Raw genomic sequence first — 16,473 nt, 5'->3', positions numbered from 1 at the left:
GCCCAGGCAGGAGGCTGCTGCGGTGGATAGGACCAGAGGCAGATTCTGTAACTGGGTGGAATTTTTTTTTTTTTTTTTTTTTGAGACAAAGTCTTGCTCTGCGCCCGGGCTGGAGTGCAGTGGTGAGGTCTTGGCTCACTGCAGCCTCCACCTTCCGGGTTCAAGCGATTCTTCTGCCTCAGCCTCCTGAGTAGCTCGGATTACAGGCCTGCACCACCACTCCGGGCCAATCTGGGTAGATTTTGAATATGGAGCTCACAGGACTTGCTGACAGATTGGTTGTCCAGTGAGCGTTAGGGGGTTGGCGGGGTGGAGATTAACTGCATCGCTGGGGTGTGGCGCAGGAGCACCCAGAAGGATGGCAGTGCCATTATCTGAGATGGCGAGCTCTGAGAGAGAAGCAGGGTTTGGGGAGGGAATTCCTGAGCGTTGTCCCCGACAGGGAGCCCTTTGACAGCCCCTGCTACGCGGGCCTGATCCACCCTCTCTGATCTCCCCGCAGCCCTGTCCTGCCCAGCCAACAGCCGCTATGAGCTCTGCGGCCCTGCTTGCCCGGCCTCCTGCAACGGGGCTGCGGCGCCGTCCAACTGCTCCGGGCTCCCCTGCGTGGAGGGCTGCGTGTGCCTCCCAGGCTTCGTGGCCAGCGGCGGCGCCTGCGTGCCGGCCTCGTCGTGCGGCTGTACCTTCCAGGGTCTCCAGCTCGCTCCGGGCCAGGAGGTGTGGGCGGACGAGTTGTGCCAAAGGCGCTGCACCTGCAACGGTGCCACCCATCAGGTGACCTGCCGCGACACGCAGGGCTGCCCGGCGGGTGAGCGCTGCAGCGTCCAGAACGGCCTCCTGGGCTGCTACCCCGATCGCTTCGGGACCTGCCAGGGGTCCGGGGACCCACACTATGTGAGCTTCGACGGCCGGCGCTTCGACTTCATGGGCACCTGCACGTACCTGCTGGTCGGCTCATGCGGCCAGAACGCAGCGTTGCCCGCCTTCCGGGTGCTGGTGGAAAACGAGCATCGGGGCAGCCAGACTGTGAGCTACACGCGCGCCGTGCGGGTGGAGGCCCGCGGGGTGAAGGTGGCCGTGCGCCGGGAGTACCCCGGGCAAGTGCTGGTGAGCGACGTGGCGCCCAGGGCTGGGTGATGGGGCAGGAAATACCCTCTGAAGACTTGGATTTCTGGGTGGGCCTGGGGGTGGGGGAGGCCTGTTAGAAGATTTTATTTTTTTCGTTTTCCTTTTTCCTTTTTGTGGAGAACAGAGTCGCACTAAGTTGCCCAGGCCGGTCTCCAACTCCTGGGCTCAAGTGACCCTCCCGCCTCAGCTTCCTGAAGTGCTAGGAAGTGAGCTATGATCATGCCACTCCACTCTGGCCTGGGTGACAGAGTGAGACCCCCGTCTCTATTTTAAAAAGGAAGCTAGTGGCTGGGCGCCGTGGCTCATGCCTGTAATCCCAGCATTTTGGGAGGCGGAGGCGGGTGGATCATCTGAGGTTTGAGACCATCCTGGCCAACATGGTAAAACCCCCTCTCTACTAAAAATAGAAAAAAAAAATTAGCCAGGTGCAGTGGCTCACACCTGTAATCCCAGCTACTAGGGAGGCTGAGGGAGAATCGCTTGAACCCAGGAGGCAGAGGTTGTAGTGAGCCAAGATTGCGCTGCTGCACTTCAGCCTGGGCAACAGAGTGAGACCCTGTCAAAAAAAAAAAAAAAAAAGGAAGCTAGTATGGTTGCAGCAGCCTGAGTGAGAGGGACAGTGAGAAGAGGTGAGGCGAGGGAGGTAATGGGGAGATAGACAGATCATGTAGGTTTTGAAGGCCGTGGGTGAGGGATTTGGATTTAAGCTGGTGCTTTAAGAATGAAGAGGGGTGAATGGTGAGCCAGGCAGAGGCAACAGCAAGTGCAAAGGCCTTGAGGTGGGACTGAGCATAATATGTCCAAGAGAATAGCAAGGAGGTCAGGGTAGCTAGAGGTGAGTGAATTGAAGGGTGGGCCACAGAGCTGTGAATACCCTTACCAGATAGCCCTCTTGCATCTCCACCCAGGTGGATGACATCCTTCAGTACCTGCCCTTCCAAGCAGCAGATGGGCAGGTGCAGGTGTTCCGCCAGGGCAGGGACGCCGTCGTGCGCACGGACTTTGGCCTGACTGTCACCTATGACTGGAATGCACGAGTGACTGCCAAGGTGCCCAGCAGCTATGCTGAGGCCCTGTGTGGACTCTGTGGGAACTTCAACGGGGACCCAGCTGACGACCTGGCTCTGCGGGGTGGGGGTCAAGCTGCCAATGCACTGGCCTTTGGGAACAGTTGGCAAGAAGAGACGAGGCCCGGCTGTGGAGCAACTGAACCGGGTGACTGTCCCAAGCTGGACTCCCTGGTAGCCCAGCAGTTGCAGAGCAAGAATGAGTGTGGAATCCTTGCCGACCCCAAGGGGCCCTTCCGGGAGTGCCACAGCAAGCTGGACCCCCAGGGTGCCATGCGCGACTGTGTCTATGACCACTGCCTGCTGCCAGGCCAGTCTGGGCCACTGTGTGACGCACTGGCCACCTACGCTGCTGCATGCCAGGCTGCTGGAGCCACAGTGCACCCCTGGAGGAGCGAAGAACTTTGCCGTGAGTACCAGAAGTGGCAACTGGGGGACTCAGCCTTATATATATATTCATTAATGTATAAATATCATTAATTCATTTAATCCTTATAATAGCCCTATGAGGTAGGGATTGTGGTTATACCCATTTAACAGATGAAGAAATTGAGGTTCAGAAAGGTTCAGTTACACACCTAGGATCATGATAGCTGGAAAATCACGGATGGTGGGCATGCAGTTGGTATTTTTTTTTTTAGATGGAGTCTTGCTCTGTCGCCAGGCTGGAGTGCAGTGGCACGATCTCGGCTCACTGCAACCTCCGACTCTCTGGTTCAAGCTATTCTCCTGCCTCCGCCTCCAGAGTAGCTGGGATTACAGGCATACGCCACCACGCCCACCTAATTTTTGTATTTTTAGTAGAGATGGGGTTTCACCATGTTGGCCTGGATGGTCTCAATCTCCTGACCACGTGATCCACCCACCTCAGCCTCCCAAAGTGCTGGGATTACAGGCGTGAGCCACCGTGCCCAGCGGCAGTTGGTATTTGTAAAATGACTGAGTACACCTGGTGGCCCAGGGTGTGATTCCCACATAACAGCTGTCATTGAGATATGAGCAACAGTATTGTCATTAGGAGTCTCATCCCCTCTCTGGTTCTTTTTGATCCCCATCTATCCTACCTCACTTATTTACATCTGCCTGACCCCTTGGGCAGTCAGTTTGAGAGCCCTTGTTTCAGAGGTGGGTGCATGAATAATTTTCCAACACCTTTGCTTGCCTATGAAAGAAGTTTGAAAAGCCATGCATCCTCTCACCTGATTTTTTTTTAAGATGGGGTCTTGCTCTGTTGCCTAGGCTGGAGTGCAGTGGTGCAGTCATAGCTTACTGTAGCCTGGAACTCCTGGGCTCAAGTGATTCTCCTGCCTCAGCCTCCTGAGTAGCTGAAACGGCAGGCTTGCACCACCATCCCCAGCTAATTTTTCAAATTTTTTACAGAGACAGGGTTTTGATATTTTTCCCACGCTGGTCTCAAGCTCTTGGGCTCAAGCAATCCTCCTGCCTCGGCCTCTCAAAATACTAGGATTACAGGTGTGAGCCATCGTACCAGTTTCCTCTCACCTGATTTTTAATTTTAAAAATTTATTATTGAAATATAATACAGATACTTAAAAATATGTACATATCATAAGCTAACAGCTTGATCAGTTTTCACCAAGAGAACAAATTTGTGTGAACCGTCCCAAATTCAAGAAAAAAAAAATCTAGGTTCCCAACCCCAAGAGGTAACCACTATTCTGACTTCTAAAGTTTTTGAATTTTGGAATTAATAGAAGCATACATGTCTAGTTTTTCACCTGAAATAATCATAAAACGTATAATTTCTAACAAATGGTAACTTTTGACTTTTAAGAACCCTTTTTTTTTTTGAGATGGAGTCTCACTCTGTCACCCAGGCTGGAGTGCAGTGGCACAATCTCAGCTTGCTGCAACCTCCGCCTCCTGGGTTCAAGCAATTCTCCTGCCTCAGCCTCCCAAGTAGCTGGGACTACAGACGCCCGCCACCATGCTTGGCTAATTTTTTTGGTATTTTTAGTAGAGACGGGGTTTCACCATGTTGGCCAGGCTGGTTTCGAACTCCTGACCTCAAGTGATCCGCCCAACTCGGTCTCCCAAAGTGCTAGAATTACAGGCATGAGCCACTGCGCATAGCCTTAAGAACGTTTTTATTCGGGAAAAATTTAAACATACCCAAAGTAAACTAGGATAGTGAGCCAGCATATATCCATCATTTAGTTTCCACAATTATCAGCATAATATTGATATTTCAAAATGAAACTATTACTTGACTTATGCTCCTCTTTTAAATGTATTCAACAGATACATAGCACATAGTGGTACGCATCATTGTCCACTGAAAAATACAGGATAAATATATCATTCCTTTTTCTCCTTCAACTTACATTCATTTATTCAACAAATATTCAAAACATTCAAAAATACCTTCTGTATTCCAGGCACTATTTTAAACACTCCAGATACAATGGGGGAGAGAATAAGAAAACAAATCCTTGCCTTTCTGAACTGATTTTCTAATGGTTTTTAGTTCTAACAGAATTTAACCTAATGTAACACACTTGAATCCATGGAAGTCTTTTGTTAAAATCACTGTATCAGTTGGTTTTTGCTGCATAACAAACAACCCAAGGCTTAGTAGCTGAGTGCATTAAAACAAGTGTTTATTTTTATTTATTTATTTATTTATTTATTTTTTGACATGTAGTCTCACTCTGTTGCCCAGGCTGGAGTGCAATGGCGTGATCTCGGCTCATTGCAACCTCTGCCTCCTGGGTTCAAGTGATTCTTCTGTCTCAGCTTCCCAAGTAGCTGGAATTACAGGCGTGTGCCACCATGCCTGGCTAATTTTTTGTATTTTTAGAAGAGATGGGGGTTTCACCATGTTAGCCAGGCTGGTCTCGAACTCCTGACTTCAGGTGATCTGCCTGCCTCAGCCTCCCAAAGTGCTGGGATTACAGGTGTGAGCCACCACGCCCGGCCAAGTATTTATTCTTTCTCATGATTCTGGGGGCTGCTGAGCTGTTCTCCCAGCCTGGGCCAGCTTGGTTGATCTCTGCAGTCTGTTGGAGGCTCAGCCGAGGCCGGGTAATTTTACACATCTGGCAGTTGTCAAGCTGGTTGGTTTGGGGGGCCCTCAGCTGAGACTTCTTTTCTCTGCTCCACTTGGTCTCATCTTCCAGCAGGTGAGCCGAGGCTTCTTCCCAAGGTGCTCTCAAGATTCCTAAGAGCACACAAGCCCCAGTGTGCAAGCACTTTCCAAGGCTCTACTTGGTATCATGGTTGCCAATGTCCCATTGGCCAAAGCAAGCGCCATGGTCATGCCCAGAGTCAAGACATGACCATTGGCAGCCTGTGTCACGATCCTCATCACACTTCTCTGCCACAAACATACACATCTATGACAAGATTTCAGAATTTTTATAATCCTAGCTACTCAGGATGCTGAGGTGGGAGGATCCCTAGAGGCTAGGAGTTAGAGACCAGCCTGAGCAACATAGTAAGAGCCTGTTTCTGAAAAACAGTGCAGGCTGGGTGCTGTGGCTCACACCTGTAATCCCAGCACTTTGGGAGGCCAAGGTGGGCGGATCATCTGAGGCCAGGAGTTTGAGACCAGCCTGGCCAACATGGTAAAACCCCGTCTCTACTAAAAATACTAAAAATTAGCCAGGTGTGGTGGCAGGTGCCTGTAATCCCAGCTACTCGGGAGGCTCAGGCAGAAGAATCGCTTGAACCCAGGAGGCAGAGGTTGCAGCGAGCCGAGATCAAGCCACTGCACTCCAGCCTGGGCAACAGAGCGAGACTCTGTCTCAAAAAAATAAAATAAAATAAAATAAAATGAAATAATAACAATGCAGTCTCCACCCATCCCAAATCTTAACACGTGGCGTGTTGCCCTGGCGTGTGAAACCTCCCAGGACAAAACAGCCCTCTTATAAAAGATATAAGAAGTTTTAGAAATTCCTGAGACTCTAAGACTCTAAGGGGTTTTTTTAATGGAGTAAGATATAATTGCAAGTATTGTTTGCACACAATTGATAAAAATATTAAACAGAAGTAAATTATAATGGCCATTGTAATGGCATCACTCAGTGAGCTTACTCCCACCCAGTATTTCACATATATTGTTAGAATGAGACAGGGTTCAGCATCAATTTTAATTCTATCTTTTATTTTTGTAGATATGATATTTATTTATTGTTGAGATAAGGTATTATCCTGTCACCGAGGCTGGAGTCCAGTGGTGTGATCACAGCTTACTGTAGCCTCAATCTTTGGGCTCGAGTAGTCCTCCTGTGTCAGCCTCCTGAGTAGCTGGGACTACAGGTGCACACTACCATGCCTGGCTAATTTTTTATTTTTTGTAGACACAAGATCTCGCTATGTTGTCCAGGCTGGTCTCAAACTCCTGGGCTCAAGCCATCCTCCCACCTTGGCCTCCCAAAGTGCTGAGATTACAGACTTGAGCCACAGCTCCTGGCTTACATGATATTAATAAGTGGGTAGGAGTGGACGGAGTGCAGGTGGAGTAACATCACTCCATGCTCTGAACCCCTTCTGAGTCATAGGGAAGGCACACAGTGAGACACCACAAATTTATTTTTTATTATCTGTGAGCAGCCAATTCTATTAGGCCCTCCTTTTAATTTATTACTCAATAATGATTCAGCATTCGTTGTATTCACAGCGATAGGAATATTTGAAATTGTCCGTTTATGTCCTCAGAGGTTTCACACCCCAGGGCAGTGTGCCATGTGTTAAGATTCAGGATGGGGCCGGGTGTGGTGGCTCATGCCTGTAATCCCAGCACTTTGGGAGGCTGAGGCGGGCAGATCACTTGAGGTGAGGAGTTCGAGACCAGCCTGGCCAATATGGCAAAACCCTGTCTCTACAAAAAATACAAAAGTTAGCTAGGCCTGGTGGCGAGCGCCTATAATCCCAGCTACCTGGGAGGTTGAGGCAGGAGAATCTTTGCTTAAACCTGGGAGACAGAGATTGCAGTGAGCTGAGATCGCACCACTGCACTCCAGCCTGGCCCACAGATCGAGACTCTGTCTCAAAAAAAAAAAAAAAAAAAAAGATTCAGGATGGGTGGGGGACTGCACTGTTCTCCTCTGTAAAGTGGAGGAAGCATGCTTGTGAAGGGGACAGGTGGACAATGGGAAGTGGGAATGCTCCTCTAACAGAGCATTCTTGGGCTGTCCTTTTAGCGAGAACACGTATAATTCCAGCTAGCAGTTGTGTGACACGCATCCCACTGGGCAGGTCCTGTTCTAAGGGTTTCTCATTGAATCCTCACAACCACCCCGTGAGGCAGAATTGCTCTTATTCCTATTTTACAAGACGAGGAAACTGAACCACAGAGATGTTAAGGAACTAGCCTGAGGTCACACAGCCGGTGGGGTGATTTGAACAGGCTGGCTCCTGATTTTGTGCTGTTAATTATCAGACTCTGTGGCCTCTGCGGAAATTGAGAATCTCTTGTTTCCTTAAAACTACTCTTTTCCTTGTACCCCCTGGAAGTTCTAGAAGACTGGATCATGAGATCTTAGATATGCAGATGGAGGCCTGACCCAGCTTGAACAATTACTGGTATTTTGCCATTCTTAGTTCCTCTACCTCTCACTCCACCCCCTCTTTTTTGGTAGAATATTTTAGATCAAATTCTAGGCAGATGAGTTCTTCTCTAACTACTTCAGTAAGCATCTGCTATTCGGCAACAAAAAAGGACTTTTAAGGCACAGGACTTTGCTTTTCATGCCTGTAATCCCAGCACTTTGGGAGGCCTAGGTGGAAGGATCACTGGAGGCCAGGAGTTCAAGACCAGCCTGGCAACATAGCAAAACCCAGTCTCTACAAAAATAAAAATAAAGAATAAGCCGGGCATGGTGACTAGTGCCTATCATTTCAGCTACCCAGGAGGCTAAGGTGGGAGAATATCTTCAGCCCAGGAGGTGGAGGTGGCAGTGAGCCGAGACTGTGCCACTGCACTCCAGTGAGGCCCTGTCTCTAAAAAAAAAAGGAGGGAAGAAAGAAAGAGATATGAGGCCATGTGGTAATTACCAGTAACAAAAATAACATTAATTCCCTAACATCATGTAAAGCCCAATCTGGGTTCAAATTTTCCCAACTGTCTAAAAAAAAAAGGTTTTTTTTCTATTTTGTTTGGCTCTAGAACCAAACCAAATACACATACTGCATTGGATTGATCTACCTCTTTGCTTTTACTCTGTCAGAATTTACTTCCTTTGTTCCTCCCAACATAGTATTACGAAAATTGTCAAATATACAAAAAAGTTGAAAGAATTTTACAGTGAAGACCCATAAACCTACCACCTGGACTCTACACTCTAATTCTTTTTCTTTTCTTTTTTCTTTCTTTTTTTTTTTTTTGAGATGGAGTCTCACTCTGTCGCCTAATCTGGAGTGCAGTGGCACGATCTCAGCTCACTGCAACCTCCGCCTCCCGGGTTCAAGCGATTCTCCCACCTCAGCCTCCCATGTAGCTGGGATTACAGATGTGTGCCATCATGCCCAGCTAATTTTTGTATTTTTAGTAGAAACGGGTTTTACCATGTTGGCCAGGCTGGTCTCGAACTCCTGACCTCAAGTGATCCTCCCGCCTCGGCTTCCAAAAATGCTGGGGTTATAGGTGTGAGCCACCACGCCCGGCCTCTACACTCTAATTCTAATTCACTCATTTGCCTTATCACATAGCTATCCCTCCATCCAGCTCTTCCTTTTGTTTATGTCACTTATTTACTGGGAAAGATAGGTTATTTATCCTGCAGAATTTCATACTTTTGGGATCTGGCTAGTTGCTATTTTGGAGTGTTATTGAACTTGTCCCTGTGTCCCCATGATTCTCCTGTAAGCTGGATGTTAGCTTCAGAACAGCACCACCCAGCAGAACTTCAATGATGACAGCTCCATATTTGAGCTGTTCAAATACATACCAGGTCGCCACAGGTCACATGTGGCTGCTGAGCACTTGCAGTGAGGCTGTTGTGACTGAGGAGCTAAATCTTCAATTTTGTTTCATTTTAATTAACTTACATCTAAATGGTCACAAGCGGCTAGTGGCTACTATATTTGACAGCACAGATAGAGATTTAATGTGGTTTAGTTTTAGTCACTTAGATTTGCTTTTTATGGAGTGACTGGAGTTTGGGGAGGGGAGCAGGGAGGTTTTTTTTTTTCTTTATAACACTGGCTAAATATTTTAATTTAATTACTGCTATAGAAGGAAGAAGCTAAAAGTATTGCATTCACAAATACTGCATAGATTATACAAACACACACAAATATATGCATATGCATGTTTAAAATATATGCCACATATCAACACCATGTATCCAACTTGAATAAGGTCATTAAAGACATAATAGAAGGCTGGGTGTGGTGGCTCATTCCTGTAATCCCAGCACTTCAGGAGGCTGAGGCAGGTGGACTGCTTGAGCCCAGGAGTTTGAGGCCAGCCTGGGCAACATAGCGAGACCGCATCTCTATAAAAAATTTGAAAAGTTAGCCAGGCATGATGGTGCACGCCTATAGTCCCAGCTACTCAGGAGGCTGAAGTGGGAGGATTGCTTGAGCCCAGGACGTCAAAGCTGCAGTGAGCCGTGATAGCAAGCACCACTGTGCTCCAGCCTGAGTAACAGAGCGACCCCTATCTCAAAAAAAAAAAAAAAAAAAAAGTATAATAGATAACTCCAAACCACAGTTAAATTGGGAAAGAATATTAATTATCAGGATCAGATTAACTGTGATGTAATGTGTTCCCCAAGCTCCCTGCAATGGGACCGCTTGTGTGTGAGTGTCTTAGAGCATCTGTGTGTGCATACGAATGTGTTGGGGGACTGCTTGTGTGTGAGTGTGTTTGAGTGTGTGTGTGCATACGAATGTGTTGGCGGACCGCTTGTGTGTGAGTGTCTTTGAGCATCTGTGTGTGCGTACGAATCTGTTGGGGGACCGCTTGTGTGTGAGTGTGTCTTGATCTCCTGACCTGGGAACAGGAATTCTTGATCTTGATGTCTCCTCTCCCTGCAGCACTGAGCTGCCCACCCCACAGCCACTATGAGGCGTGTTCCTATGGCTGCCCGCTGTCCTGTGGAGACCTCCCAGTGCCCGGGGGCTGTGGCTCAGAATGCCATGAGGGCTGCGTGTGCGATGAGGGCTTTGCGCTCAGTGGTGAGTCCTGCCTGCCCCTGGCCTCCTGTGGCTGCGTACACCAGGGCACCTACCACCCACCAGGCCAGACCTTCTACCCTGGCCCCGGATGTGATTCCCTTTGCCACTGCCAGGAGGGCGGCCTGGTGTCCTGTGAGCCCTCCAGCTGTGGCCCGCACGAGGCCTGCCAGCCATCCGGTGGCAGCTTGGGCTGCGTGGCCGTGGGCTCTACCACCTGCCAGGCGTCAGGAGATCCCCACTACACCACCTTTGATGGCCGCCGCTTCGACTTCATGGGCACCTGCGTGTATGTGCTGGCTCAGACCTGCGGCACCCGGCCTGGCCTGCATCGGTTTGCCGTCCTGCAGGAGAACGTGGCCTGGGGTAATGGGCGAGTCAGTGTGACCAGGGTGATCACGGTCCAGGTGGCAAACTTCACCCTGCGGCTGGAGCAGAGACAGTGGAAGGTCACGGTGAGAGCAGATGGGGAGCAGGGGGCGAGGGGCCTGTGGGTGTGTGGGACACAGGCAGCGCTCAGCCCAGGAGTTGGGGGCACAGAGATGAGAGTGCATGTGCGAGGCCTGGGGTCCCTGAAGACAGAAGATGCCAGTCAGAACCCAGAGTGGGAAGCCAATGAGGGAGGTGTCATCAGGGACTTGGGAGCTGCTCCCCCTACTCTGTCCCTCAGTCTCCACCCTCTCTTCACCTCCATGCATTGACTTTTCTTTTTTCTTTTCTTTTCTTTTCTTTTTTTTTTTTTTTTTTGAGATGGAGTATCGCTCTGTTGCCCAGGCTGCAATGCAATGGTGCGATCTGGGCTCACTACAACCTCTGCCTCTTGGGTTCAATGGATTCTTCTGCCTCAGCCTCCCAAGTACCTGGGATTACAGGCGCCCACCACAACACCTGGCTAATTTTTGTATTTAGTAGAGACAGGGTTTGGCCATGTTGACCAGGCTGGTCTTGAACGCCTGACCTTGTGATCCACCCGCCTCAGCCTCCCAAAACGCTAGGATTACAGGCATGAGCCACTGCGCCTGCCCGCATTGACTTTTCTCTCCAGATCTCTCCCACTCTCTCCTCCCTCCCACTCCATCCTCTCCTCACCTCAATCCTGGATTCTGCCCTACCCACCTCCTTAGTCTGCCACTCATTGGCAGCACGCGGTGCCATCAGAGGTTGGGAAAGATCAAGTCTGGAGAAGCTTCATGGACAGAGGACAATCTGTCAATCTGTGGGTGACACTCTCACCCCCTTAACTACAACAACGGCAGCTATAGTTTCTATACAGCTGACTGCAGACCTTTTGGCTGCCAGGCACTTCATGTCCGTGTTGTCTGTATACTTCCAACAGGAGCTGCAGGCACCATGACTTGCTTTATTTTTCAGAGTGGGGTGGCCCATCACTGGCCCATAGTCCCCCAGCAAAGGTGGAGCTTGAACCCCATGCTGCTCTGCAGTGCTTTTCTTACTGAGAAGATTTGGTCTCATGTGGAGACTGGCATCTGAGTTACAGTGGAGGGGTTTCCCCTGAGATCCCACTGAAACACAGACACGCAGCTGTTTTTCTAGTAGCAGTATTGGCGAAGGTGCTGATCAATTACTGACTTAATCTGGCGAACTGCACAGGCGTGACTTTTTTTTTTTTTTTTTTGAGACAGAGTCTCGCTTTGTCACCCAGGCTAGAGTGCAGTGGCACGATCTCGACTCACTGCAACCTCTGTCTCCCGGATTCAAGTGATTCTCCTGCCTCAGCTACAAGCACCCACCACCATGCCCAGTTACTTTATTGTATTTTTAGTAGAGATGGGGGTTTCACCATGTTGGCCAGGATGGTCTCAATCTCCTGACCTCGGGATCCACCCGCTTCGGTCTCCCAAAGTGCTGGGATTACAGGCGTGAGCCACCACGCCCGGCCAATTTTTTTTTGTATAGAGAGGGGTCTTGCTATGTTGCCCAGGCTGGTCTCGAACTCCTGGGCTCAAGAGACCCTCCCACCTTGGCCTCCCAAAGTGCTGGAATTACAGTTGTGAACCACTGCTCCTGACTAATTTATTTATTTATTTATTACTTTGTAGAGACAGGATCTCCATATGTTGCTCAGGCTGACCTTAAACTCCTGGGCTCAAGTGATCTTCCCATCTTGGCCTCTCAAAGTGCTGGGATTATAGATATAAGCCACTGTGCCCAGCCCAGGGGTGGATTTACAAGGCTTTGTTGGTGCCTAGTAAACCTTAAACTGAAACCACTGGTCCTCAACTCATAGGTTTGAGTTATTTCCCCAAGAATTTAGCCTAACTTTCCATTCGCTGATGCTTTAAAGCAAAAACCTATGGTGTCTGTTTACTCTTCAAAAGAAAAACCTCCGCTCATAGCTGCTAATAGCAGCAAATGCTCCTGAAGCCTGCATGCCATGCCAGCCGCGTTTCTCAGCACTTTACAGATACTAATTTATCTGATCCTGACAACAGTTCCGTGGGGCAAACACCTTATTCCCGCCTCATAGATGAGGAAACAGAAACAGGGAGAGGTGACTCACTTGCCCAAGGTCACAAAGAGGGTAAAGGGGGAAATTGAACTTGGGCAAGTGGCTCTGGGGGCGATCATTGCTTATTAATGACTGCAGCAAGTGGTACATAAAGGATAGCTGGAGGCTTGTTACTTCATCGAGACCTGTATTCGTTTCCCCTGGCTGCCATAACAAATTACCACGAGCTTGGTGGCTTAAAACAATAGAAATGTACGTTCCACAGTCCTGGGTGCCAGAAGTTCAACATCAAGGTGTCGGCAGGGCTGCACCCCCTCCAAAGACACTGGTTGGGGGAACTTCCTTTCCCTTTCCAGCTCTGCAGACTCCAGGTTCTCTGGGCTTGTGACAACACCATTCTAATCCCTGCCTTCATCTTCATCTGGCCTTTCCTGTGTGTCTCTGTGTCTTTTTGTTTCTGGCTCTTATAAGGACACTAGTCATTGGATTTAGGGCCCAGTTTAATCCAGGATAATCTCATGTTGAGATTATTACCCTGATTACATCTACAAAGAACTTTATTCCAAGTAAGCTCACGTTACGGGATTCTGGGTGAATATGTCTTTTATGGACCACCATTCAATCGACTATCAGGCCCTGTTATTCTACCAACTTTAGACATACAAAAAGTGAAGCCCCAAGAGGTGAGGTCACACAGATCTTCAGCATCAGGCATGGGCTTGAACTAGGGTCCCACCCCCACTCAAAGTATACTTTCTGAAGCGTGGCCTGCCTCTCTCACCTCCCAGGTGAACGGTGTGGACATGAAGCTGCCCGTGGTGCTGGCCAACGGCCAGATCCGTGCCTCCCAGCATGGTTCAGATGTTGTGATTGAGACCGACTTCGGCCTGCGTGTGGCCTACGACCTTGTGTACTATGTGCGGGTCACCGTCCCCGGAAACTACTACCAGCAGATGTGTGGCCTGTGTGGGAACTACAACGGCGACCCCAAGGATGACTTCCAGAAGCCCAATGGCTCTCAGGCAGGCAACGCCAATGAGTTCGGCAACTCCTGGGAGGAGGTGGTGCCCGACTCTCCCTGCCGGCCGCCGACCCCCTGTCCGCCGGGGAGCGAGGGCTGCGACCCCAGTGGCGAGTGTCCTCCCGATCTGGAGAAGAAGTATCAGAAGGAGGAGTTCTGTGGGCTCCTCTCCAGCCCCACAGGGCCACTGGCCTCCTGCCACAAGCTGGTGGATCCCCAGGGTCCCTTGCAAGATTGTGTCTTTGATCTCTGCCTGGGTGGTGGGAACCTGAGCATTCTCTGCAGCAACATCCATGCCTATGTGAGTGCTTGCCAGGCGGCTGGAGGCCACGTGAAGCCCTGGAGGACTGAAACTTTCTGTCGTGAGTGAGGGAGAGCCGGCGGGGCAGGGAGGGGAGAGCTTGAGGCACAGAAGGTGTAGACCCTGGGCCTTGCAGCCCCTCCCTCCCCAGGGCTCTGATCGTCAACCCCTCCTTGCAGCCATGGAGTGCCCTCTGAACAGTCACTACGAGCTCTGCGCGGACACTTGCTCCCTGGGCTGCTCGGCTCTCAGTGCCCCTCTGCAGTGCCCAGATGGGTGTGCTGAGGGCTGCCAGTGTGACTCCGGCTTCCTCTACAACGGCCAAGCCTGTGTGCCCATCCAGCAATGCGGCTGCTACCACAATGGTGTCTACTATGAGGTAGGAACCTAGTCATCTGGGGCAGAATATGGGGCCTCACCCCTCCCACTGCTCATCAGCCCCACGGCCTACTTGGCCTCTTATTTATTTCTTTTAGAGTCAGGCTCTCACTCTGTCACCCAGGCTGGAGGGCAGTGGTACGATCATAGTTCACTGCAGCCCCGAATTCCTTGGCTCAAGCAATCCTTCACCTCACCTCCCAAGTACCTGGGACTATAGGCGTGCACCACCAAGCTCAGCGAATTTTTAATTTTCCTGTGGAGACATAGAGATGCGGGCGTCTCACTATGTTGCTCAGGCTGGTTGTGAACTCCAGGCCTCAAGCCGTCCTCCCACCTTGGCCACCCAAAGTGCTGGGATTCATGGCGTGAGCCACCATGCCCGACCCACTGAGCCTCTTTTTTTTTTTTTTTTTAAGACATAGTCTTGCTCTGTTGCCCAGGCTGGAGTGCAACCTCCCCTGCCTGGGTTCAAGCTCACTGCAACCTCAGCATCCCAGGTTGAAGCAATTCTCTTGTCTCAGCCTCCCGAGTAGCTAGGAGTACAGGCACGTGCCACCACGCCCAGCTGATTTTTTGTATTTTGGTAGAGGTGGAGTTTTGCCATATTGGCCAGGCTGCTCTCGAACTCTTGACTTCAAGTGATCCTCCTGCCTTGGCCTCCCAAAGTGCGAGCATTACAGGCATGAGCCACCACAGCTAGTCCACTCAGTCTCTTCAATGTCTCTTGTACCCACTCCTTTCCCCGTCCCCGTGGCCCTCCCTTGGTCCAGCTGGTCCTCTCCCACCTGGGTCCCTCCCAGCTCCTACCTCTGCTCCCTCTGGTCCACCCTCCACGTGGCAGTGGTAAAGATCTTTCTAAATATGACCATGGGCTCTGAAGCTTTAAACCCTCCCCTGACTCCCCGGGTCAAGTTGTGGCTTTGACTTCCGGGTCTGGATGAAGGGAGCCTTTCTGACCACAAAGACAAGATTTTCATGGGTTATACCAGCTGCTAACACCCTCTCTTTCCCTCTCCCACTCTGTCCCTGTTGGTCCTTTTTCTTTGTCTGGAGCATGTATTTGTCTAATGTCCGTCTCCCTTGCAGGACTGTGAGCTCTCCTAGGGGTGGAACCTTCTCTCTGTTGTTCTCCTCACATAAATAATATTAATAATAACAGAAAATGTGTAGATAGTGCTTACTATGTATCTGGTACCATTTTAAGTGCTATGTGTGCATATTTTTATATATGCATTACATATCTAAAAACTTTTTATTCTGAAAACGTTCAAACATGCAAAAATTAAGAGAATAGTGCAATGACTGTCCATGTACTTACCCATCACGTGATTAGCTTCAAAAATAAGCCACATTCTCCGGATCTTGTTTGATGTTTACCCCACGTATCTCTCCTGTCTCAATGTTTTAAAGGAAACCGTTTTCTGTTTTTTTTTTTGTTTTTTTGTTTTTTTTCTTGAGATGGAGTCTTGCTCTGTCACTCAGGCTGGAGTGCAGTGGTGCCGTTTCGGCTCACTGCAAGCTCCGCCTCCCGAGTTCACACCATTCTCCTGCCTCAGCCTCCCGAGTAGCTGGGACTATAGGCACCCGCCACCACGCCCGACTAATTTTTTGTATTTTTAGTAGAGACGGGGTTTCACCGTGTTAGCCAGGATGGTCTCAATCTTCCGACCTCATGATCCACCTGCCTCGGCTTCCCAAAGTGCTGGGATTACAAGCATGAGCCACCGCGCCCGGCCTACCCTTTTCATTTTATCTGAATTTTACATGTGTTATTAACTCAGTTATACTTCCATAGGCAGGCGCTACTATCATCTGCAATTTGCAGATCACGAAACTGAGCCATAAAGAGGTGAAGTAACTTGCCCAGAGTCACACAGTTTGGAAACAGCAGAAACGGGCTTCAAGCCCAGGCAATCTGCTCTTAGTTACTATGTCACACCATTTCTCCTACAGCAGACAT

The 16,473-nt window shown here is 49.8% G+C and overlaps 1 protein-coding gene across 1 annotated transcript in view; it reads left to right on the top strand.

The window, feature by feature from the left end:
- Positions 1–16,473, top strand: part of FCGBP (Fc gamma binding protein) — a 92,314-nt gene that overhangs the window by 20,818 nt on the left and 55,023 nt on the right. The window contains exons 6-10 of the mRNA XM_024238152.3: positions 503–1,107; positions 2,037–2,604; positions 10,203–10,795; positions 13,599–14,193; positions 14,312–14,511. Of these exons, the coding sequence (XP_024093920.3) occupies positions 503–1,107; positions 2,037–2,604; positions 10,203–10,795; positions 13,599–14,193; positions 14,312–14,511 (2,561 nt within the window). The remainder of the gene's footprint in view (positions 1–502; positions 1,108–2,036; positions 2,605–10,202; positions 10,796–13,598; positions 14,194–14,311; positions 14,512–16,473) is intronic.

This window comes from Pongo abelii, chromosome 20 (genome assembly GCF_028885655.2).
Source record: "Pongo abelii isolate AG06213 chromosome 20, NHGRI_mPonAbe1-v2.0_pri, whole genome shotgun sequence".
NCBI classification, from domain to species: Eukaryota; Metazoa; Chordata; class Mammalia; order Primates; family Hominidae; genus Pongo; species Pongo abelii.
This window is presented reverse-complemented; position numbering and strand designations above follow the sequence as displayed.